We start from the raw sequence: 25619 nt of genomic DNA on the forward strand, positions 1-25619 counted from the left end.
TTTGCACATTGAGGCATTCCAAGCGGACTTCTAGGACTTACACTGAGCTTTGTTGAAGCTGAAAGAAAATACAAATTGTCTCCATTACTTTTTAAGCATTGGAGAAAAAAGCTACTTTAAATAGATTTATTAAATAAACGAGTATTACTGATTCATTTCAGTTTAACTTTGGAGACACGTGTCTCTAAAGTGAATTTGTCCGACAACCCATGAAGGCAGCCCGGGGGGCGGAGCTTGTTCTCTACGTGACGGTGGGCTGGGCCGGTGACTAACAGTATACACGTAGCTGCGACACGCAGCATAGCAAAATCAACAGCTAGCCCGTTGAAATGCCCCCCGGAGCCCTCGACCCACCCCTCAATACTCGTCCGTGGGAGCACATTGTTGTTTTACTTCACTGGTAGGACTGAGTGGAGACGGAATGTGTCCAGTAAAATGCCGACTTTTTGAGTTTTATTCCGCCGTTTCGCTCGGCGCAGCGAGGCAGAAGCAGCGGGTCTTTTTCCAAAGTTGACGGTTAGCAGCAGGGCGCGTGTGAAGGATCGGACTTAAAGGAGCAGTACACCCCGCTGCAGCCTCCCAACATGGAGAAGCAGCAGAGCGATCTGGACCGCGACAGACAGGTCTGTGAACTTTGTGGAAGAATGGAGAACCTTTTAAAGTGCGGTCGGTGTCGGAGTTCCTTCTACTGCAGCAAAGAGCACCAGAAGCAGGACTGGAAGAAACACAAGCTGATTTGTAAGGAGGCGGACAAGCCGAAACAGAAGCCTGGAGACGGTCCGTCGGCGGGGGACAGCAGGAAACAACGAGAAAATAAAACCACGGAGCAGGGGGATTCTGCAACCGTACCCCCAACTCCAAACACAGAAGCACCTGCTGACGGGGATGGACAGGGAGAACTAGGGTCCAACACCCCCACCACGCCTAATGGCCAGACCAGCCTCTCTCCTCAGAAACTCGCAACGGAGTGCATCGTCCCCTGCATGAACAAGCACGGCATCTGCGTGGTGGACAACTTCCTCGGAGCAGAGACCGGACTGGGTATTTTGGAGAACGTCAAGTCTCTGTACAAGACGGGCAGGTTCACAGACGGCCAGCTGGTGAGCCAAAAGAGCGACTCCATTAAAGACATCCGAGGGGACAAAATCACGTGGATAGACGGGACAGAGTCTAACTGCGAGAAGATCAGCTTCCTAATGAGTCGGATGGACGACTTAATCAGACACTGTAATGGCAAACTGGGGAACTACACTATAAACGGAAGGACAAAAGTAAGTATGACAGCAGGTACACACACACACATCATCAGTAGTTGGATCAGAAATATTCATGCAGACATCAGAGTCTGTTGTGTTTCACTTAAAATGCATGTGCACTACACTAAGTATTCTGGTTTATTCATAATGTATTTATAACTCAAAACTGGCCCTCCAGACGCTCGACTTAACATTAAGTCTGGTTAAATATTACATTATCAATCAAATCAATGCAGTTCTTATCTGTTTACTGACGAATTATATCAATCAGTTCCTACAGTTCCTTGCAAATTAAAGTGGAAATTAATGCAAAATCAACGAATCCCCATACTTTTTAATACATGGGAGGATATTTCAGATTTTCTCAAAAATTACAAACAAATTTCCAACTGGTACTAAACAGCTGTCTCAGCTTTAATTGATGTCAGATTATAGTCCATGATCTGTTCAGCGAGTAATAAAAGATCACATTTCCTATCATAAATAAGTGAAAATATTGCTAATATTTCAAAATTAGTACTATAAACACTTTAATTTTTATTGCAAAAAATCACAAAAACAATAAAAAAATCTGGAGGGACTGAAAAGGTATTCAATATTTTTTAATTTTAAGAATTGAGTTATATTTTTAACAGTTTAATGGGTTTTGTCAATACATTCTGGCACAACTGGGCCTTCAAGAGCATTTATGATCCTGATTTGGCCCAACACTAAAATGAGTTTGACGCCCTTGTGATAAACAGTTGAATGAAACTGAATCAACATGGTGTTGCACGAATCGGGTTTTCTTTTGGCCATTACCGATTTTCTATTCTCTTCTATTTTTGTTCATTTTTATTTCTCTGAAAGAACATAAAAGTAGGGGTGCACTGATTGTAGTTTTCTTACTGATTGCTGATTTCCGATCTTTAGTAAGCCTGACCTGCTGATACTGAGTTTTGTTGTTTGAGATGTTATTATTATTCAACAATGAGGTATAAATTGATTTACTAGTACATCTTGATGTCATTTCGTTTGTTGATGCATGAGTCTTCAACAGGTGAATGGTTGATGCTGTTAATTGTGGATTTAGCCAAGATAAATCATCAAAAGTGGAAATTCAGTTGTACCTGTCTATCTTTTCTTGGTTGACTGTGGCTTTTGGTTTTATTAGTCAATTATGAAATAGCAGGCAATTGACTTTATGTAGCAATTTTCACAGCAATTTTGCTGAGTACAGAAAAAATAAATATAAATCGTCCTGTTTTAAGTGCATCAAAGTATTTGCTCTTGATGTATGTGTTTATAATTAAAAAAAAAGAGGGAAGTTGTTCATTTTTAAAACATTTTGATGCGTTGGAGGGAATTTGATTTTTCAGCATTCAACCTGCCAATTGGTCATGTTGTCTGATTTCAGTTTGTGGCAAATTGATTGATGCATTTCTTTAAATGTCGACTTGCAAACTTGTTTTTTATTTTCTTTCTGAATGTGCTATCCAACACTTAAAAGAAAGAAATACTATAAGAATTTCTTCATGGATCGAATAGTTTTGTGTCTTAACAAAGAAAATCAAGAAATTACAGGATTGTCCTCATTTTAAAGGTGTTTGCATATTTAGTGTGGTGTCTCCATTCTGTTTTTTCTCTCTTTGTAGAGGTGTAGGAACAGACTTTTAGGGTGTTTTCTTGCATTCTCTTTATAATGTTTTTCTACCCATCCAATATTCTAATCTCCCTTTATTCCGCTTCGCTGTTTTAACGCCTCCCCCCTTTTTTCTGACTCCTTGCCCATTGCGTTTGAAATAAACTCAAAAAGGTTTTTTAATACCAAGTGGATCAATGTAACGACTTGTAAAAATATAATTTTTTTTATTTATACATTATGACATGTTTTAAATTGTATTTGATTTTTACTGAACAAAATTGCATCCAGATGCATCCGGTTGACTGATGCTCTAATTTAGCTTTTAACAAATTGTTCATAATGCAACTTTGCTTTTTAGTTTGGACAGATTCAAAATCTCAGGATGCACTTTCAAGAATCTGTATGCAGTTTGGAATAATTTATTCCTGATTTGATGTCAGAGGGAGAGACTTGTAACATTTCCACAAAGACTTTAAAAAAAATGCAGGTAACTAAAAATGAAATTAAACTTTATTTCAAACATGATAGTAGTATAAAATTATGCACCACAGCAATCTTAACATGCTTGAAAAGGAGTAGGAAGAAGTAAGAAACTAAGCATTTTAAGGGTTTTTATTGGATGAGATGAGAAAGCTCAAAAAGATGCAAAAAGAGTCATGAAAATGTACGCTACTGGTATTGTTATAATACATGGTACAGCCTAAATGTAAAAATGTTGGTTTTGGTTAAAGCAGTGAATAAATTACAGGAACGTTGCTCTATAAGTGACTGACCCAGACCAACACATGCAAGGTGTCCCGCTGTTCAAAGTGCACTGACCAGGTTGTGTTTCTTTCTCTGAGGCTGTTTCTAAGAAAATGACGTAAGATTTCCTATGGTTCCGATCAGGCCGAAGCAAAGCTGGTTTGGCGTCTTCTTGGTCGTCGGGTTGCATGTGACCTGCAGCACTTCTTTTGACCAGATCGCTTGAAACTAAACCCGGAGGAACAGAGCAGCTCCCGGCCTTTTCCTCTTCCATCTCTCGCAGGGAAACACTGCATGTGCACTGCCAGGATTTAAGTGAGAAGAAGCTGACAACAGTCTTAACACATTAAATTATTGTGAAATAGATCTTTACCAGGTACTTTCTATTTTATTTTTGACTGTAAAGGAAAGAAAACAGAAGTCGTTTTTGTTTCTGAACTGGAGCTTTTCCTGATTTATCACTTTTTAAAAAGACTTCTAAATTTAAAAAATAAAATAAAAAAACTGAAATGTGAATCTTTCAGTAAGGTGGCCTTGAAGTGCAACAAAACACTCAACACAACTGCAAATTGAAAAACGCAACATAATCAAGAAACACAAGAGATTTGATTCCAATTTTGTACACATGATGACATTTAGAAATAATTTTCAAAGTTTTAAAGACAATTTATCTCTGATATTGACAAAGTATATATATAAACTTTCAAATTCAAGGAAAGTTGCAAGAAACATTTTGTGGCATTTAGCAAATATAAATAATTTTGTTAATTCTAACTAACTTAAAAAAGAGAATTTGATCTGACTTAACTTCAGACAGTGAAATGTTTTGTTTTTGTTGTTTTTTGTATGTATGTCAATATTTGGGTTCAGCTGTATGTGACTGATGAGGAAGAAAAATATTTAAAACAATTCTATCATTTTCCATAATGTATTAAATTTATTATCAGGTTCAATTTAAGCAAAAATAGGTTTGTGGATAAAATTGTGTGACAAATTACAGGTATTGGGTTAGCTTAGCTGCCTGACATCACATAAATTAAAAAAAATATTCAAAACATAATTTTACAAAACTTAAGCAGATTTCATTCGAACATATCGCACTGAGTTTTGATTGAAAATAAAAGACAGACTTTACAGTTATGGTGCATTTGTGTTTTGTAAATCTCTACAACTTTAAAACAAAACTACAAACGTTGTTCTTACACAAAGTGCATTTATATTAAAATATGAACAATCATCAGACAGAAGGAGCTAGTTAACTGTTTAGCTATGTGGTGGCCTCGTGGATATGTAATATGATATGCTGTACAATTTAAAACTCATTGTCAATTAAATTTTTTTTAGCATTTTAAATAATTTCAGAATTCCAAGGACTAGGAATTGTGATATTTGTTTTTAGATATTATTCAGTTTGATCCCCCATAGCTGAAATTATCATTCCAGGTTGGGCATGACTTCCTCATCTGCTGCCCTTGCTGTTTTGGCAAACACTCGGCTGGTCTATGACCGGCAGAAAATAGCATGACTTGCACAAATTGTGAGTCATGACTATCAGTGACTCAAAGGGATACCAAACAATGTTGGCACATTTCAGATTGGAAGACACAGGCGGAAAAGATTTTGCCCAAATATGTATTTAATGCCTTTGTGTTTGTTTTTGTTTCTCACTTGATAACATTCCACAGACGTTTCTGCTTTCTGTGTCCATTATGATATTATTAGGAAGTTTAAAGATTTTATAAACAACATGTTTGTTGTGCATGTAGAATGTTGGTCCTCCTTCATGTTGAAGTTTATAAGAAGTTTTGCTCATGAGTACTGCTTCTCTGAAATGTGCAAGCATGGATCAGTTCCTGGCAGAGATGGTGGCTCAAGTTTCAGACTCTGACTGGAGTGGCACTTAAGCCACAAAAACAAAGACTTCAGACTTAAGGGATGTTTCCACTATGAGTTCCTGAATGTTTTTTGTTCCCCTCCAGTAATAATCTTCCTGAAACCGTTTTATAGACCTGGATTATTATGTGCATTTCAATTGGATTGCTGAAACCTGGGCAGTTTATGTAGATTACGTTCTTCTACAGGAGCTCGAATCTGAGGAAACAAATGTGATTGAAAACAGTGAAATCAAACCAACACAGCATTTATCTCATATTGTTTCAAAAGGTTTCCTCAAGAAAACTTGTTAAACCCGGTGGTAGGGGCGCTCGGCAGTCATTCATCCAGCGGCCCTTCGTGTTTTTGAGTTAAGAAATGTTTAAAGTTGACATGACATTTTGAGATATCACTTGATAATTATGTATGTGCAATATTATTATCTGAACACCAACTGTGAAGTGTTAAAAAATGCAAACGTTAAAAAAACTCCTTAAATAAATAAGGTTTATTTGCCTTATTTATTTAAGGTAAATAAATAAGGCAAATTAAACTTATTTATTTACCAGGTAAAGCTTGGTGTGTCCCCACCAAGCTTTACCTGGTGGGGACACAGATAAAGCTTGGTGGCCCGCCAGGCTTATAGTACACTGGGGGAACCCCTGGTTTCATAGCGGTTACCATTTAAAAGCCTTTGGCTGCATCTGTAAAGCAAATGCATTGTTGGAGGAGATTTTAAATGTAGCGTACCAAATTGGAAAACAAATCTCATGATCTAGTAACTTGGTTTTAAAGCAATTAACATATGAAACTGAAATAAAATCAATGAAAATTGGTAATAGAAACTGATTTTTAATACTTAGAACCTGCAAGATAGTTGACAGGCAGCTATAAAAACATGTATAACTATTTGTTTTAATTGTCCAAACACCAAAAATTTCCTAATATGTTTTGATATGCACTATGGAAAAAGTCTGCAGAAGCTAACATGTAAAACTATACAGTGTAAAAGCCCACCACATGGCTAATACTATGCATACAGTGGAAATTGGTGGTGGCAGCATCATTCTGTGGCGATAATTGTCAGTGGAAGGAACTGGAAAACTGCTCAGGATAGATGGGAAGATGATTGCAGCAATCAGGGTTTCCCCCAGTGTATTATAAGGCTGTTGGGCCACCAGGCTTTACTTTTTCCCCTCACTAGGCTTGGAATTGTTAATTTATCTAATTCCTTTTTTTAAAGACCTTGTAGTTGGTGTTTAGGCATTAATCTTCCAGTCTTCCAGTAATGCATAATTATCAAGTGATATTTAAAAATTTCCTGTCAACTTTAGACATTTTTCTTTTTTAACTGAAAAACACGGCTGGCAGCTGGATGACTGGCCTAGCACACCTCACACCCAGTTTTGTGGGTTTTCTGGGAGAAACCTTTGCAATGTATGTTCCAGAGCATTTTTATTTACGGCTTAAATATCACTTAAGGCATAAATAAAGGTGCAATTTATCAGCAGTGGAGTGATTCAAAGTGAAGCAGAACAACTTCAGGACGGCTTTGTAAATGTTTTTTGCCAAACTGCAAATTGTATTTTAAAAATCTCCTATTGACTCTTAACATGTTTGCACAAAATACATGCGTTTTTGCAGGAATTTTTCTGGACTTTGCTTACTCAGTAGTTTACAAAGGCACTCCAGTGATCATGTTTTATTTGGCAGAAACCTATTTAATTCAGACTGAAGCAGAAGGTGACCTCTGACTCCTGTAACAGCCATACTGAAAGACGCATCCTGAAGTAATGCATCCATCATCATGTTTCCAACATAAAAGCATGTGGAGTAGCATTAGCATCTGGGTTGTTTCAGCACAGATAGCTGCTACTAAAAATACAGTTTGCATGAAAATCAAGAATTTTGTGAAAGCTTAATTACCGGTAGTCATTCTAAACAAATACACCAACACTTGCAATAATAATATGGTAATGTATTGAATCTTTCCCAAATTTGTTGCATGCATCCACAAAGTTTTTTATTGGGATTTTATGTAACCGGCAAATGCACAATAGTGCATATTTATAAAATGAAACAGAAAAGCTACATGGCTTTCTCAAAAATGTATTTAAATTGAGAAACCATGTATCCAATTCTTTTCACCTCACAAATATGGGTTATTTTGTAAAAACCCAGTAAATACAATGAATTTTGTGGTTGTGATATGATAATAAATGGAAAATTTTTAGAAATACTTTAGAAATTAATTGCAGCATATTGTGTCCCCTTTTCTTCTCGCAGAAGAATTGACACCTAATGAATGAGTCATTGGATTAATGATCTGAAAAAAACGAATCAAATTCTCCAAGATGTTAGTTTTTTGATTTACTCTCTTCTTATTTTAAGAAAATATGCTGTTTAATCCAATGAAAAAAAGAAAGGAAGAAAATATTTGTAAAAACTGTCTTCTGGTATGTCGGCATGTTGCACAACAGAGCTTATTTTCTGTGAACTCTTAACGATAATACTCGGAAAGTGAGATACTTCTACACACAATCCTTGCCCTCATGTCTGAGTTGTGGGTCAAAGGTGACTGCATGTTTATTTTTGTCATTTTAAATGTGACAGACGAGGCCTGGATGTGCGTTTTCATGCGGAAGTTGACCGTTGACCTAAATTCTGAAGCCTTGGTGGGTATGGAGAGGAAAGGAAGTCTTGTAATGGTGCTCAACTTGCACCGGAGCCAGCCGTACGTTATGCTAAAGGCTTTCCTTCCGCTTGGAGCACCTTGCGTGCCACTTTTTTTCCTGTTTTTTGTTTTACCCATCAGTCAGAGGGATCAGTCTGAGCATCCTTAGTTGCATTCATAGTTAAATATTAGTTGGTAGTGAATTAAAGCGAAGCAGGTTTATGCATTTGGAATTAATTAATTGTTGGGATTAGTTAATTAGTTCTTGCACCTTCAGAGGTGTTTTTTTGTTTTTGGCCCCTTGTTGCTGAGGACAGAGCAACAGAAGCATAATGCTGAAAGTTATAAGATTTTATTGCAGCACTTTAAGATGTAAAGTATTACAAACACAAGCTTGAATTTTTTTTATTAGGATCTTATGTGTTAGATTTAACACAAAGTAGTACATGCATCGTTTCCCCCAGTGTATTACAACCCAGGCGGTCCACCAGGCTTGTACTACACTTATTATTTGTGCCCTCACCAGGCTAAGCATGACCTTTTTTTAAAGCCTTTTTAGAATGTTTGCATTTTTAAGACAGTATAGTTGGTGCTCGGGTATTACTCTTCCAATATTTTATGAACACGTTATTATGAAGTGATATTTTCATATTTGCTGTCATCTTTAAACATTTTTTTTGAATTCTAAAACACAACTGAAAATAATGGTGTGCATTTTATATTCAGTCACCTCTGCTGTGATATCCATAAACAACATTGGGAAAATTGGGAATTTCCCTTATTACTAAGTGTCAATGTTGAGGTTAGGGATGACATTGTGGAGATGATGGATGGTACGTTAATAATACAGCTAAAACACTTCTAGATTAAACAAGAAGCAGAGTGGAAACACGGTTTGTTGGTTAGATTGAGTTTATGCCACATAATTGATCTTTATTCTTAATTGGCTTACTTTACCTTTTCTGAGTTTAGTAAGTCAATTACTTGTTTTTACAGCATTCACATGTTACCAATGAACTGTATTTCTGCTGTAGTATTTCAAAGATAATGTTAATATATGTCCTCCTATTGTTCAAACCCAACTGTAAACACTACAGAGGTAAAGTAGGTCATTCCTTTAAACGGGGATTTCCTTTAAAGCGACACCGTCACATGAAACGGAAAGGTCTTCCAGCCTGTGACCTAAACCGTCTTCATTCCCACACTCCTCTCTGCTGCAAGGTCTCAATCCCTACTGTTTGTGCTCCATGTTTGGATAAGCATCTCTGCTGTGAAGTGAGTAGATCCCTTTTAGCTTTTCCGTTTCGCCACACCCTGGTTCATGGCTCCCATCAGTGGATGCAGGGCGATGAACTTATACTGTTCCGGTGATCGGGTTGTTCCGGTGATCGGGTTGTCCTCAGCAGTGATCGGGTCAGTCGTGTTTGGATGTTGGTTTGTTAATTGTAACAAATGTGAGTCAATAAAGTTATTCTCCACTCGACTTTGCTTGGCTAAAATTAAAAAAACGTTGGTTACGTTAACAGAAAACATTCGCTGTGCAGCAAATGTTTTCTGTTGACATTATTTTAAGTTTAATAGACAGAGTAGCATTTGGAGAAAGTACTTTTAGAGAGTTGTTTAATTTAAATGGAGGTGTTGATGAAATACAATAATTATAAAAGAACCTTCTCTAAAAAATAAACATTAAAATTTATCACAAGTAATCAGGTTGGAGGTATTCCACTTTACCTCCTGGAACGAGTTTATATACAAAATATATAATTGGTTTAATTCGGTAATATACAATGACACACATTTCAGTTTTGTCCCAGTAAAAAAAAAATTTGGGGGGGCGGCAGTTTTTATATTTGACATTGAGTCACTAACTTTGGAACAAACTCTAGATTGAAGTTGATTTGCACAATAAAATTTGGAAGATGTTTTCTTGTCAAAGAATACTTTGACTCTTATAAATATTTGTACGGCTCCAGGGCCATTTCACCAACTACCCGCACTGTATGATTTGCCATTTCTTCTCAGCCTACTTAAACATGTCACCCCTTGAAGTGCTTAACCCTTTATTGATTTATTTGTTCTAAGTTTCCGTCCCGTTTCCTTCGCGGATTCTTGGTGCAGCGCCACCACAGGCTTGGAGGTGAACAGCGAACCATAACAGCTGGATATGTAACAAGTGTTGCAATTTCGGTTCCCAATCAAACCGAGTCTACTGGACTAATGGGTGTGACAATGCCCTAAAAAGTCGGGTAGTTAAAAAGGAGAAATGAGCCGTTTACTTTCTGATCTGTATCATGTAAACTGCATTAGTACTTTCACTATTTCCTTTTGATGATTGTTGATCATGTTTGCACCGAGTTGACATGGCTTCATTGTGGTGTTTGCCTCCACTCTGGCCTCATTGAAGGCCCCTCGGAGCTTGGTTTGGTGACCTCTGTTCCTCCCGTTCCGTGCACGTAAACACCAGTTGGCCTCTGAAGTTGTGCTTGTGGAATGTAAACAAACAACATGAGGAGCAAGGTCAGCCGCTTAATGAGGGCCGCAGTGGAACGCGGAAGAGTAAGAGGCTGAAAGAATGGGAGCGCAAGTGGACATAAAGTTCAGGGGTGGAGATGGAGAGGGAATAATATCCAGCGGAGAGCAAAGGTGTCAAGTTGAGACGGAGGATTGGTCTGAACCGTCTAAGAAAATGAACATCTATAGTGACGCTGATGTTTTAAATGTACCTTCCTCTATATTTTGTACCTTTATCGAGGTTTTCTCCTACCTGAATGAGGATTTGATCTTAAGATGTGTCTCTTCTGTGTGCTTCAGCTTGTTAGGTCTCATGACCAGATCAAATGAAAGGCAAACTGGAATTAAGCAGCACTTCATACCAGGTTGGCATATCCACACAATAGCATTATGTCATGTATTTTCTGTGAATAAATTAAGAACACACATATTTTGTGTGCATTTCTATTTGTTTTTCACTGTGAAGATGTGAAAGGTGATCATAAAAAAATCCCAGCAACCATAGAAAATGGTAATATATGTCATATAGTAGTCAGTGTTATTGATTCATCAAATGTTTGTTTTATATTAATCAAATGTTTGTAATTGTATGAGAACTCCAATGTGAAAAATAGATCAATTAAATATCTAAACTTTCTTTCTCATAATTTTAAGATAATCTGTTAATATTATTGTAATTAAACAAAACTTTTCATAACCTGGTGCAAATACTCTATCGTACAACTCGGGGAAGAGATAATTGAAATGAAAGCTGCTTTTTGAAAATTTAAGAAAAAGCGAGAAAAATAAATATGGTAAGGAAAAAAAGCTTTTATTAATAATTAATAAGATTCTGGTAAAACCCCCAGCTGGTGCAGATAGGTGTGCTTTAAAGATGAGCTTTCCCTTTACATGCAGTGAAAGGCTGTGTCCGCCAAATCACACCTTCCCTTTCTCCCTCCCTCTGACTTCTTCTCCCTCTTCTTCTGTCTCTCTCTCTCTGTCTCTCACCTTAAGTCGGCCCACACACAGCCCTTACACATCTGAATCCACACTTGACCCATCTCTATCCTTGCAGCGTGAGCCCAGCAGTTGGGAGTGGGAGGGGTGACATAGCGGAGGATAAGCCAACCTTCCTCACGTTCTGCACGTAGCACAACCATTAAAATACTGCTCCCTCTGGAGGGTGGCCAGGAGTCAAAGTTTACAGCAGTTCATTCCTCCCTGTGAGCTGCAGACCCACCCCTCTACTTTCACTGTCTGTGCCCCTCTTTTTCTTTCTCTGCCCTTCTCTTTTACTCACAAAAACAACAAAAAAAGAAAGCCTAGCCTTCTACACACAGGAAGCCCTTTTGTTAGCTGTGCGTGCGCCTCAATCAGAAGTAGTTTCTTCCAAGAACCTCCTCTGCCCTCCCCTCCTCTCTTCTTTTTTTTTAATGTTGTAGCAGCCAGACTTGGCATTGCCACCCTCTCTCCTCCCCTTTATGTTGTAGTTTTGTTGTTTTCTAGCTTTGAAGGCACTGATATCGTGCATTCCAGCGGTAACCTGCATCTCCAAAGATGTTAGCACAATGCCGACTGACGCAAGCAGCTCCGATCAGATGCGCAGCGAAATAAGATGGAGACGTGCGCGAGTGTGATGTGAATGACTTTGCTTGTTCTCATTGGAGGACTGCTTTAAATCCAACTCGTTCTTTCATTTTCTGCACACATTTTGCTTTTGCTTTCAATTGGTTATACACCAATAATATCTTTTTTTTTATTATAGAAGAAACGGTGATGAGATTTACTCTGTTTATAATAATGTTGCTATGGTTTATGTTGATGCAAGGTCTTGAAAGAATGTGGCCCGACTTGTCTTTTGCCCGCTGTATCACTGTTGATGCTGCAGTGCATGAGGGCTGATCTGTTTGTGTTGGTGCACGTTTACCAGTCACCCCAGATCCACTTTCAACACAGACACTGTTACTGTATTTAGCCAGTCACTTCCTACTGCTGTCAGTGCAAACAGCAGTTTTAGCTTTTCTAAATCATTCACATTTTTGCTCCTTTAGTAGTTTTTATTTTATTTTTTTTATTTTTTAGTTTTTTGTTAATGAGATGCCAGAAAAAGTTGCAGAGCAGGTGTTGGGTCTTTCCAGTTGCTGGCAGAAAGAAAGTCTTCCTTTGCTTAAATCCATTTCGCTTCATGTCAGTTTTAAACACTTAATTATTTTTAGCATTTTCCTGGTCATTGCACCTTTAAAAGTTGTTCTTGTGTGACTTGATGTCAGACTGTATGCCTGTCACAATACTACATTTTGCTGGACATTAAATTGTCCCAAAAATTATTGAAATAATTAATACAATTGGCATTTTGAGACTATTTTTAATGAAAGTCTTTCTTTGCTGAAAACCATTTCTCTTCATTTTAGTTTTAACAACTATAATTACTTTTAGAGTTGCCTACTTGTTGCATTTTTTAAAATTGTTTGTATGTGGATATATATGTCTGTAGTCCTGTTACGATACCAAATTTTCCTGGACGGCCAATTGTCCCATAAATTATTGCGATAAACAATAATATTGTCGTTTTCAAATAATATGATGATAATAAAGCAAATACACCCTCTCAAAAACTAAAGAACATAAATTTTGCTTTGCATTTTCTCAGAAATTGAAACTAAATTGATGTTCATTTTAGTTAAATATACTTTAGAAACTAGTAAAAACCTATTTTTCTGCATCTCTTATCAACACTGTAGGAAACATTTTTAGAGAGGTTGCTTAGTGCTGTGAATGAAAGATTTAATGTGCTCAAAATGGTCAAAATTGCACATAAAACTATTGTTTCAGTTGAAGTCAGCCATTTTGGATTATGAGGTCCAGTTTATTATGGGTTATTTTTGCCCATATCAAACTTCAACATTTACATTTTTGGGTTAAAATGGAATATGAATAACTTTTCATGCTCCAACCAAGTAAATGACACCATATATATATATATATATATATATATATATATATATATATATATATATATATATATATTTTTTTATTTTTTTTTTTTTTTTTTTTTTTTTTTCAAAGCATGAAAAGCTTAAAATGTCCAAATCCTTTAGTATTATAATGTCTGTCATGACACTTTTAAAATGTCAAAAAGTATTTTAAGAACCACTGCTCACATTCTTGAGAACTTTATTCACCTTTATTTTCTACTTCATTTCCTTATGGAAGAATTTGTTTTCTTCAGCTTAAAAATGTTTAAATAACTGTACTTTATTTTCCTGTTAGTCCAGGACTGTTCAAGTTATTACTTGTGCTTTTCCATTTTCCTGCGGGGTATTCTTGTACTTCACCAGAGCCAGGATTCAGCATGCTATTTGCTCCAAGAAATATACAATTCATAGCTTTCACTGCCAACTCCAAAGCAGATCATAGAAATCTTACTACAGCAGGAAAGGGCAAAAGGAAGGCATGCAGGACGATATCCTTGGTTTATTTTCTCAAATGTTTCAAAATATTATTGTGGGGCAGTTGGGTAAATGTGACCTGTGCTTGTCTTCATCTTCAGGTGAGGAAAAACACACAAAAAAAGAGTTGATTTTCTGCTTTCATACTTTGAACATGCTGACTTGAGTTTTCTCACACTTGGATACTTTTTGCCTTGACTTTTCACTTTCATGTTCATTAATTTTGAAGTCAGGTGACTGCTGGTTTCCCTGGTGCTCTGTATGTACTAATCACATTTTTCCATCGCTCTCTCTTCAGGCAATGGTAGCCTGTTACCCTGGGAATGGAACAGGTTATGTGCGCCATGTGGATAACCCCAACGGCGATGGACGCTGTGTCACATGCATATATTACCTTAATAGAGATTGGAATGCCAAGGTATGAGAAAACGCTTCTTCAGGTTTTTAAAAAAAAATTTTTTAAGAGTTTGCAAAGTGTTTGGTTTATATACTTGTAGAATTATTTCACAATTTTGATATTCTATATTTAAAACAAGATCCAAATTTTGGATTTGAAAATCCCTAAAAAAATGGCATCTTTAATCCAAGATGGCGGATTTTCTGTGCGGTTTGCAAGCAAGAGCTTCTGAGTGCGTGGATAAAAAGAAGGGTTTTGTTTGTAATCTTCCATAGAATATTTATTTGTTTTCCCAAAATATTCACACAATCGTGTTTTAAAAGTAGATTTCTATTGTTTCCTTGAATGTTTGGTGCAGATTAAGTTAAATATGTTTTTACTTTATAAAATCACACCGTTCTAGGTTAAATTAGTTTGGCTACACTTTAATTCATGCTGTATAACCACACCAGCCATCTAAAGTAATCGTAAAATGCCTCAATCAAGTAAAGACCAGAAAATAGGACTGAAACAATGAATAATAATTAATCAATTATCCAGTTATAGAAATTTTACAATCATTTAATTGCTAATTAGAGTATATAGGATTAAAAAAATTAAAATTGCTGAATAAACCCCATTCAGAGCAGCAATTAAGTCAAAACTGTACAAAATACATAAATGTACATTTTAAATTCATGACAAAAGTACATTTCTCCACAAATAGAAAAACTGAAGTGAAATAAAGATTGGCTATGTTACTTCATTTTAGGCAATAATATGTCTATTTTATTATTTAAAAAAATGTTTGTTTGCATATTTTATTGTATTTCTAATATTTCATGAAACATTAAGTGCTTAAGTGAAAAATCTGTCGAAAGTCACAGGATTTTTTTTTTATCCGATTAATCATCTACGAAAATAACTGCAATTTGCAGCCCTATAGAGAAGCATACTACTCTTCTATTTCTTAATATTGCAACTAAAAGATGTATCAATGATGTAAGAAGGGTTTTCAGGATGTCTGAAATTGGATTTGTCCATGGGAACTTTCTTCAGATTTAGGAGATCAGAGCAAATTTATCAACGCCTAAGCAGGAGGAAGTCAAACCTAGGAATCATTGCGAATCACACAGTCACATGGTAACCAGCTCTTGATGGATGGGGCTGATCTTCCCCACTCCCACTGACATTCAGAAGGATACCAGGTGAAAGGGATTTTGCATAAACCTACCATCTGATGAAGGTACTTCAGCCACCAGCCTGCTCGTGCGTCCAGGTTGACGAGTGCTGCCATGGATACGGGCAAAAACAAAAAAACAGAAGCCAGTGATACAATCAATGTATCTACTCTTTACATAACACGAGTAAAGAGTGATATGAAAACATCCTTAAGAGGAACTTCTTCAAATGATCAAGGCTCAGTTAATTGATATGTTTATTGTGCGTGTTTTCCATCGATCAGTATCAGAAGATACTGATCGATTTGTAACAAAAATTGGGATCGACTCCAAAAATCAAATAGCACACGAATGCTTTACCATTGGTCAGGAGTTAGCCAGATTAGTGGAAAAATAATAAACACATATTCACTGATGTAATAGATTTTTTGGTTTTGGCTTAAAGAGAATTTGAAAATGTCACTTTATAATTATGGATTATTGGAAGATTAACACCTCAATACCAACAAAGTTAATGCACAGCTTCAGTTATTACAACTAAATTAGTACTTTACAACTACTTCCAGGCCCAAAACCTGGGAGTAGTGATGGACACTTGAACCTTGCGAGCCACATAAAGACAGTTACAAAGTCGACCTTCTATCACCTGAAGAACATCTCCAGGATTAGAGAACTGATGTCTCAGCCAGATCTAGAGAAACTCATCCATGCGTTTATCTTTAGTCGCATTGATTATTGTAACAGCGTCTTCACAGGCCTGTCCAACAAATCAATCACACAGCTGCTGCTGATCCAGAAGCTGCTGCTCGCGTTCTCATTAAAACCAGGAAGATAGAGACATAACACCAGTTTTAAAGTCCCTCCACTGGCTCCCTGTAGCTCAAAGAATAGATTTTAAAATACTGTTGTTAGTTTATAAATCAGTGAATGGTTTAGCACCACAATACATCAAAGATCTGCTGTTGTTGTATCAACCTTCCAGACCTCTCAGGTCTTCTGGTTCTGGTCTGCCCTGCATCCCCAGAACCAGAACCAAGAGAGGAGAAGCAGCTTTCAGCATCTATGCACCAAAAATTTGGAACAAACTTCCAGAAAACTGTAAAACAGCAGAAACCCTGACTTCCTTTAAATCGCAACTAAAAACACACCTGTTTAGAATTGTATTTGAAAGGTAATATGTAACAATGTATTGTTTATTCTATGTTGCATGACTTTGTGTTTTTGTGTTTATGATGTAAAGCACTTTGAAATGCCTTGCTGCTGAAATGTGCTATACAAATAAAATTTGATTTGATTTAAATTGAATTGAATAAAGACTTAAAAATGCAAACATTGAAAGAAAAAAAAAAAACTTAAATAAGCAGTGGCTTTACTGGTGGAGGCGCTAGTAAAACCTGGTGGCCTGCCAAAGTATTTATTCCTGGGTGTAATAGCTCACATATCTTTGTTAAATTATCAACAGTAGTTTCTAATCTGCATGACTTGCGCACACAAATCAGTTTCCTAATCTCTTAACGAGCCTGACCTTTAACCCAAAACAGCTTTTTGACTTTGGACAACAGTTTTTACTATCGCCGGTTGTATATTCAACCATTTTCTTTAGATATAAGCTCCTAATTCAACACTACTTTTATGATTAGCCTACAAGTTGTTGTGTTTCTTTTTGGGGAGGGGGGATTTGTCTGGGCTGATTTGTTTTAACCCAACTCTACCTCTTTGTTTTGACTTTGGGGTTGTGAGTTTCACAGAGTTGTCCTTCTGAATGCATCAGCTTTCTGTTTTGACCTATGCACCTTTAAACAGTAAACAAGTGATGTGGCTGGTTTTGGGTTCAAATCACTAAATGTAAAAGTAGTAAACAAATGCCTGCAAATCCCTTTCTCTTTTTTTAAATCATTTTTCTCTAAGCTGGTAAAGAAAAACTGGGTTGGCCTGTTTATCTTTTTCTGTCCATATCTGCAGAAGTTACAGCGTGGATTGTGTTAACTAAATCAGTTTGTTATATGATATCTATGGTGTTCATGCAGCTTATCCTCTGACTTCTAGATGAACTTTGCTCTAGATCACAGATGGTTACATGAATAACAGCAACTTGATTTCTCATCGGCTGCTTATTAGCCAAGGCCATGTTTGTTGAGCAGCCTGATTCTGTGCAACAAACTTGTTTTTTGTGCAATTTTATAAATTACTATTTATAAAGCACATTTAAAAACAGAAGTTTGCCAAAAGTGCTGCGCAAAAACAAGACCAATCAGGAATAGACGTAAAAAGTTAAAACGGTCCCAAGACAGTGACAAGAATTTAACTCACACTGGACCAAATGGCATTAAAAACTATGTTTTTAAAAGAAACATTTGAGAAAAACAAGCTGAGATTTAACTGACTTTTCTGTCCCACTACCAAACCCATTTTCAGCCGAAACAAAATATTTCTAATTTTTTAAATCAGTACAGAGTGTTAATTCCTCAGAATTTAATTTAAAATAATTTATACTATATTTGCCCATTCTTTTTTTTAAAAACATTGTCAAACGTCAGTCAAATTGGATTGAGAGAAACTGGGAATCTCTTACCAAAGATTCCCAGTTTTATTTAATTGTGGACTTTGACTAGGCCACTCTAACACATGGATATGCTTTAATTTAAATTATTCTAATGAAGCTCCGGCTGAATATTTCGGGTCATTGTTCTGCTGGAAGGTTGAACTTCTGCCCTCATCTCAAGTCTTTATTGGAGATGTCCAAAGGTTTTTGGTTTCACTGGATTTTCTTTAGGGGTATCAGCGTAAAAGGGTCTAAATCCAAATACTGTCCTCAGTTTCAGATGTTAACTTTATGATTTTGCAGATTATCCCAAACCAGTAGAAAATGTAGAGTTTTTTTTTGTTTGTTGTACGGAGATGTTTGTTCTGGTTCTGGACGTTTATGTTCACATTCACATGATTAACTGCCAGTAAAGCGGTGAATAAAGGCCCTGTTTTTCAGAATGAGCCCTGATTCACTGTAAACCTTGATGCGAAAGATAAACAGCTCTACTGGTTTCTGCAGTGGCAGCACGTGACTTCCTCTTGTGAAAGCTTCTCTCGGATGTCATGAGGGTGTCAGGATTTTACTTCTCTGGCAGATTTTACTGTGTTGATATCACCAAACATCTCAGCTTTTATCTGATCGTAAGTATTAGCTTAGAGAAGATAGATGTATTATTTTGAAAAGGAACCAGAAAAATATCAGCGCACATGATGCCAATTATCCTGTATGACCTTTAACCCACACATGTTATGTGCAGGTCAAACAGGTGTTAAACTTTGGTTTTCTTTAAAAAAAATTTCTGACCCTATTGAGATTCCAATGTCTCTGGTTAATTTGCTGTAGTCATACCACCGGTATTCCCCTTATTCAACGCGCTTCAAATGGAAATAACATTATATGCGCACCGAAAGGCGTGAGCGTTTTCAGCACGCAAGGTTTGCGTGTGAAGAGAGGGTCCTATCATATCAGCAAAGTGAGAATTTAAGCAGCTGGCTTGCAGCAATCTGCTTTTTCATTCTCCAGGTCCTTTATCCAGCCAGAGCAGTTTTCCTGTGGGTTATTCTTCCTATCCCTCCACAGGAAAGCTGTCCCCTGCTGCTGCTTCCTATCCTGGGCTTTTCTCCGAGCCTCGCGTTGCTCTGCCTTAAATGTTCTCGCTCCTCTTTGATCTGGTTTAGATGGCTGAGTGTCGCTTAAATATTCTCCTCCAAGCACCAGTAGGTAAAAAAAAACAACAAAAAAAAAACAAAACTGTCATCAAAGTTAGTTTTCTGTTATTTACTTCAAAAAGTGAACTCATTTCAGCCAGAGACTGATAAATTCCTGGTTTGTTAATTGTGGTTTAGAGAAAATGAAAACAAATTATCTTTCCAAAAACAAAAAAAGAAATCCTGTTTTATCTTCTTGGGGAAAAATGCTGACTGGAGAGATTTTTAACATCGTCACTGAAACCTGAGCGACAAAATGGTCATTGCAAGAAGAAGCTCAGGAAAAGTTGAGCGGAAAGAAAAACTGACAGAAAACTGTTGACAGATATGACTTACGATTGTATTAGTAATTCATTATTTATTTTTATTTCATAAGTTGATGATATACTAACAATCATTGTCACTAACAATTAATGAAATTATACTAATTATATTAATGATATTATTAATAATATTTAATATACTTAATTGATATTGTTAATATCAGTTATATTCATAATAATACTAATTATTATTAATATTTATAATAATAATAATGCGAGTAGCCGGACAAGAAAATTGTAATAGATTTCTTTTATTTAATCATTTAAGATTATATAAGATTATTCTACGCAATATCAGACATACATAAAAATTAAGCTAAACTGATCAATTTCCTTTTCAAACAAGGAAATAACCATTGTTTTGTCTAAAATGCAATAACATTCCTTTTGTGTGCACCTAATCAGTTGCAGCAAAGGATGCAACTGTATCTCTAAAAAATAAGAAAAGCTTTTTTTCTGCTTAATCCAACATCAAAACAGTGTATGGCTAAATGGATGTTTTTTTGTTCAGTTTTGCCTTTTTTTACTCCAGGTTATCTTTTAAGTCTGCAAATATTCCAGTTAATTAGTTATTTCAATAACAGATTAATCCAGTTATTTCTTTGAATGCAAAGTGTTAACTGCAGATATTTGATACATCAAAAGTTCTGTGTCCAAACTTTTTAATGGAAAGTTAAGTGGAAGGAAATAGTGTCACAGTTCGAATTGTTTTTTTGTCCAATGTGGATGTTCTGCAGTAATTTCTGATTTAGGGAGCCATGTTGGCATTTTATTCCAAACTGCATCTAATGACGATGCTCCTCTGCTCTCAGGAACACGGCGGCCTGCTGCGAATCTTCCCTGAAGGAAAGGCCCAGTTCGCTGATATAGAGCCAAAATTTGACCGGCTGCTCCTCTTCTGGTCAGACAGGCGAAACCCCCACGAGGTCCAGCCCGCTTTCTCAACAAGGTCAGCCTGAGACCCTGCACTCTGCGCTCGGTGGCTTTGCTGTGGCTCACCTCATTTTCTCCACGTCTCTCTGCAGGTATGCCATCACGGTCTGGTATTTTGACGCAGATGAGCGTGCCAGAGCTAAAGAAAAGTACTTAACAGGTAGTACTCTTTGCTTCTTGGCTCCTGTTATTTTATTGTTTTCCTGGTCTTTCCTCTAATGGCTCCTCTGTGTGCAGGTGCAGGAGAAAAGGGAGTAAAAGTCGAACTCAACAAATCATCGGATCCCAGCTAGTAGGACGACTGCAAACATCCGTTAAGTGCTCTATCCTAAGAAAGTGGCCTACAGAGATCATATGTGCAACTGAAAAATCTCAATTTACATAATAAAAGACAAAATAGGAGTACAGAAATCAAATATACTTTACACTTAATCTGGACAGTGAATGTCATAACATTGTACTGAAAGGGATTGTATGCTTTTTTTCTCCTCTTATTAACAGAGTATGCATCTACAGTGCAGCTGAGCTGACTAACAACAAGCAAAAAAAAAAGCTTTAGATCCTCATAATTTGTTGATTTCTTAAAGGTACAGTGTTTTGCTTTTCATGTTATTTTCCTCACATCAGATGGTTTCATAGGAAAGCTTAATCATCCATGTCAGTTTTCAGTGAGTTCAGGAATTATGGACATAAAAAGACAACTAATCTCTGCCAGAACTGCATTGGTTTTAAATCTGCAGCTTCAGATTTTAATGGCCTTGTGTTTTTTTGTCTCACTTGGTAACATGAACTGTTTGGAGCTGCAGAAACTTACATAAACATCATGACTGAGTGGGATGCAGTGAGACCTGCTGTGATCCCCTCAGCAGAAAGTAGAGTGCGCCCTCTGCAGTACACTTGTGTATAGCACCTTTATGCTTGTGCCAATTTTTTTGTTTTTATTTTGGACCTCTGGATGAAAATAATTTGCTGCTGCCGTGGCCAAATCTCTTCAGGTCTCAACTAGGCATGGGCCGGAGTGAGATTCACACGATGTGATAGAGATGACTGAAAATATCACCACTTCTTTTTAACAAAACAAAAATACAGTTGTTTTCAAAATAATAGCAATGTGTCTTAGGAAGTGTCTGTTTTCATAAATTAATCTGCAGGGTTTTTTTAAGCAGTTACTCTAAGAACAGAAAATACTTGAAGATTTAGCTTTCCAATGAGCTCCTGAGCTAATATTTAGCTACGAGTTGATCAACCTCACACCTGTGAACAAGATGATTGACTACATCACATGATTCGTTTAAATTTAAAGTTGCATTATGTAACTTTTATAAAAAATGTTACAACTTTCACCGTGTTTGGACAGTATAATATTAGATGGATAATCTGTGAAAAGATCAATTTCCTCCACCAAAAACAACCAATTAAAGGGAGGAGGGTCTTAGCGCTGTCAATCAACCCAAAGTACTCATTGTTCAATGTGCAGAAACAGCCTGTTGTTACTGTAAAATTGTTCATCCATGTCATCAGTGGCTATGTTAACTAGCCTAGCATTCACAACATGCTATGCTAGCTGAAATGTAGCATGTTGGGTGAACGACAGCACCAAGACACGTCTCCTCATTCTGATTGGTTGGTTTTATGTAGCACTGGGAAATGCTACATAAAACTTGTTTTTTCACAGATTATCTGTTACAACATGTTGACACAATCAACATAAAGTAAATATATATATATATATATATATATACATATATATATATATATATATATGTATATATATATATATATATATATATATATATATATATATATATATATATATATATATATTCTACTAAAAGTTAGGTACTGCAGCCTTAAGGTTTTAGGAACTGAGCTTCTCTCATGTTAGCCTTCCAGACCTGAAACCAAGATGGAGGTCGTTTGTTTTCTTTGACGTTTTCCTGTCTTACAAAAGTTCCTATTTTTATAGATTTTACTCTTCAGCAACACAACCTAAGTCATTTAAGTATTCAGACAGATCCAGGATCTCTTGTAATATTTCTGTAAACAAACTAATTTATTTTCCTGTAGCTTGTCATTTTCTCAACAGTTGTTTTTTGCTGATAATTTTGGCATTAAGAAGCTCTCCTCTAAGTGTTCAAGTACTTAAAACAAACTGTACCTAATTTTTTTATTTGCTTTTTTTGTGGGCGATTTCTTGATTCAGTCAAATAATAATTCTTCCTTTTCTTCCTCATCTCCTTGGTTTTTGTTTCTATTTTAAAGCAACAACTTTTACTGTAAATCAGACTCACCTGTCCACAACGCCGCTGTTTTAAATAAAAACCCTTTTAATTAATAATTCAGCTGCACAGAACCTGCAGCATCACTGTTGCTACTCAACATTTGTAAATTATTTTCTGTGTAGAAATGGAAGTTCCACTAAAACCGGTGCTTTAATCTGGTTGTTGAGGTTGCACTGCTATTATTTTGAAGACAGCTGTATATAACATAACAATAATATAATCATATAATTACTACAAATGTAATTCCTAAAAAATTAAACGCACAAAAAAATGAAAGTAAACAAAACAAGAATGATCAGAATCAATATTTTATTTTATTTTTTGAACAAAAAATATCTGGTTAATTAAGTGTGGTATTTACTCTTAATTGGATTTTTCTCTAAAAATAATTTTTAAAAAAATTCTACATTAATGGGAGGTGCAGAAAGCTGCATTTGTTTTTATTATTGTAAACAAAAGAGAGTAGTTAACCCTTTTCAGCCAGCTGACCTGCAGTGCTCAGAAGTAAGTGGTAGTCTTCTGTTATGTGCTTCAGAGAGCTGGAGAACGCACTAGTCACTCCCAAATGTTTCTGCATACTGATGGTCAGCAAGAGGTGAGGGAGGGGCAGTGATGCATTACATTTCTCTCTGACATCAAGGATGTTTTGAGATTTTATTTAGCTATTTTTAAAGGGGCAGTATTATGTAAAAAAAAGACTTTGAGCTTTACGTCATGTTATGTGTTTCTCAAATAAAATCATGCCTGGAGTTTTGCTTTGATTGGATGTTTAATCTCCATGGCAACAAATCAGCTGTGCAAAACATCTGGGTGGACCACCCCTGCCTTTGAGGCGCAGCTCCTCTCCCCACTCAGCTCCTTCAGACTAGTCAGCAGCAATTAGCACACACCCGGGGTAACTTCATCTTCTGAGCTCATCATATGAGCTATTTTGGTGACAAAACGTAACCGATAGAGGAGCCATATTGTGATGACTTCCTGAAGGCGGCTTGTCAGAAAGAGTAGGAGTTTTTAAAGAGACAGAGGCCCAATTTTAAGGCCCCACATTTCATCCAAGTCATGTTTGACATACAGCTCTGGAAAAAATTGACAGACAGCTTCAAAATGATCAGTTTCTCTGCTTTTACTTTTTATAGGCAAATGTTTGAGTCTTTTATCCTATGAACTACTGACATGTCTACAAAATGATGCAGAAAATTATGATAAACATGCAATGGCTTCAGACTTCAAATAATGCAAAGAAAACAAATTCATATTCATTTAGAAACAACAGTATTAAGGTTTTAACTCAGGAAGAGTTCAGAAATCAATATTTGGTGGAATAGCCAATGGGGTTCAGTGCAGTGGGCTCTTCATTTTAATCAGAGCTGTAGATGTAGTGTTTTTATAAGAACTGGAGGTAACATAGTTACATAACTGTGCTATAAAATGGCGCCATGTGCCTGGAAAACACATAATGCTGTCCCTTTAAGGTTTGTGCATGATGCCCATGCCTTGTCTCAGACTGACCCACTGGATGACAAAATGTGTTTTTGTTGGATGTGATGTAAAGGCTAGAAGGTAGTCTAAAAAAAAATCTAAATCTGCCTCATTAAAACAAACAAACAAAAAAAAAACTGAAGACGCTCAAGAGTTTGCATCTAATTGATAAGGAATTTAGACCCTGGATGTAGTGAAGGACTAACACCTTTGTATTCTCAGCTGTTTTAGATTTCAGTGGGGATGCGTTGATTGCAGCTTTATTTCCTCTCCTGTGTTTCATCAGGCAGAAGCTGCAGCTGACCTGCATGTCTTCAGTCTTACTTTTACAAAAAAACTAATAAACAAACATCTTTCATGCAGTATTAACTGTTTATAATTTATCAAAATTATCTAGATCAAATTTCCAGGATCGCTATAGATTCTGCATTGCTCTCACTAATTATTAAAACAATACAACAGTGTAATAAGCATTTTTATTACTACCTCAGTCAGTGCACTGTTTCATAAAATGCTTCTCTTTTTTTTTTTTTTTGTAATGTACTTGTTTCGTCATCTGGTTGCAGTTTGTTCTTGATTATTTCCAGAATATTTCAAGACGGTCTTTACGTTTCCAGATTTAATATCTGATTGTTAAGCTGAAGTCTTAACGATCAGGAACATTATTATGTATGTTTTTAGAGGGCCTTCATCTTTGAAAAGCTCCTCAATAAAATTGAGAGGAATCCAAATGTGCCTGGTCTGTCGGTCTTTGTCTTCTGCAACTCAACAAAAAACTTTTTTTTTATCCACATCTTGAGTTTTGATTTCAGTTTTCAACTTAAATGTATTTTTAAACGTTCATTGGCTGCATGGAAATGAAAGTTTAGAATTTTGGGGAGTTTTCCTCTTGAATTATTTGTGTAGCAAATTAAATTCAGCTTTTATCTTTATGAACAATCAATCAAGACATTTAGCCATTAATTAGAATAATTAATTTCATTTTTATATTTACAACCAACATGTTATGGGACAAAAATTATATTCTTATTTAAAAATTGTGTTCAGGAACAATAACTGGCTTTTTGTTACTCTCCAACTTTGGCTATTGAGCAAAAAAAAACTGAGTGCAGAAAAGTTTAATCTTCCAGATTTTTATTCCTTTCTAAAAAAAAAAAGTGATTCTTTTTTTGATTTCCATATTTATACTTTTCTATTT

General features: G+C 36.2%; 1 protein-coding gene across 1 annotated transcript; it reads left to right on the plus strand.

The window, feature by feature from the left end:
- The first annotated feature begins 262 nt into the window (after nucleotides 1–262).
- On the plus strand, nucleotides 263–22352 carry egln1a (egl-9 family hypoxia-inducible factor 1a). Its single transcript, XM_055029548.1, has 5 exons — nucleotides 263–1271; nucleotides 14411–14530; nucleotides 20540–20676; nucleotides 20753–20820; nucleotides 20898–22352. Exons 1-5 carry the CDS (start codon nucleotides 585–587, stop codon nucleotides 20951–20953), a joined length of 1068 nt encoding a protein of 355 aa, XP_054885523.1. The 5' UTR covers nucleotides 263–584; the 3' UTR covers nucleotides 20954–22352.
- The last annotated feature ends 3267 nt before the right edge of the window (nucleotides 22353–25619 follow it).

Source organism: Poeciliopsis prolifica, unplaced genomic scaffold (genome assembly GCF_027474105.1).
Source record: "Poeciliopsis prolifica strain line A6 unplaced genomic scaffold, Auburn_PproV2 SCAFFOLD005, whole genome shotgun sequence".
In the NCBI taxonomy this organism is placed as follows: Eukaryota; Metazoa; Chordata; class Actinopteri; order Cyprinodontiformes; family Poeciliidae; genus Poeciliopsis; species Poeciliopsis prolifica.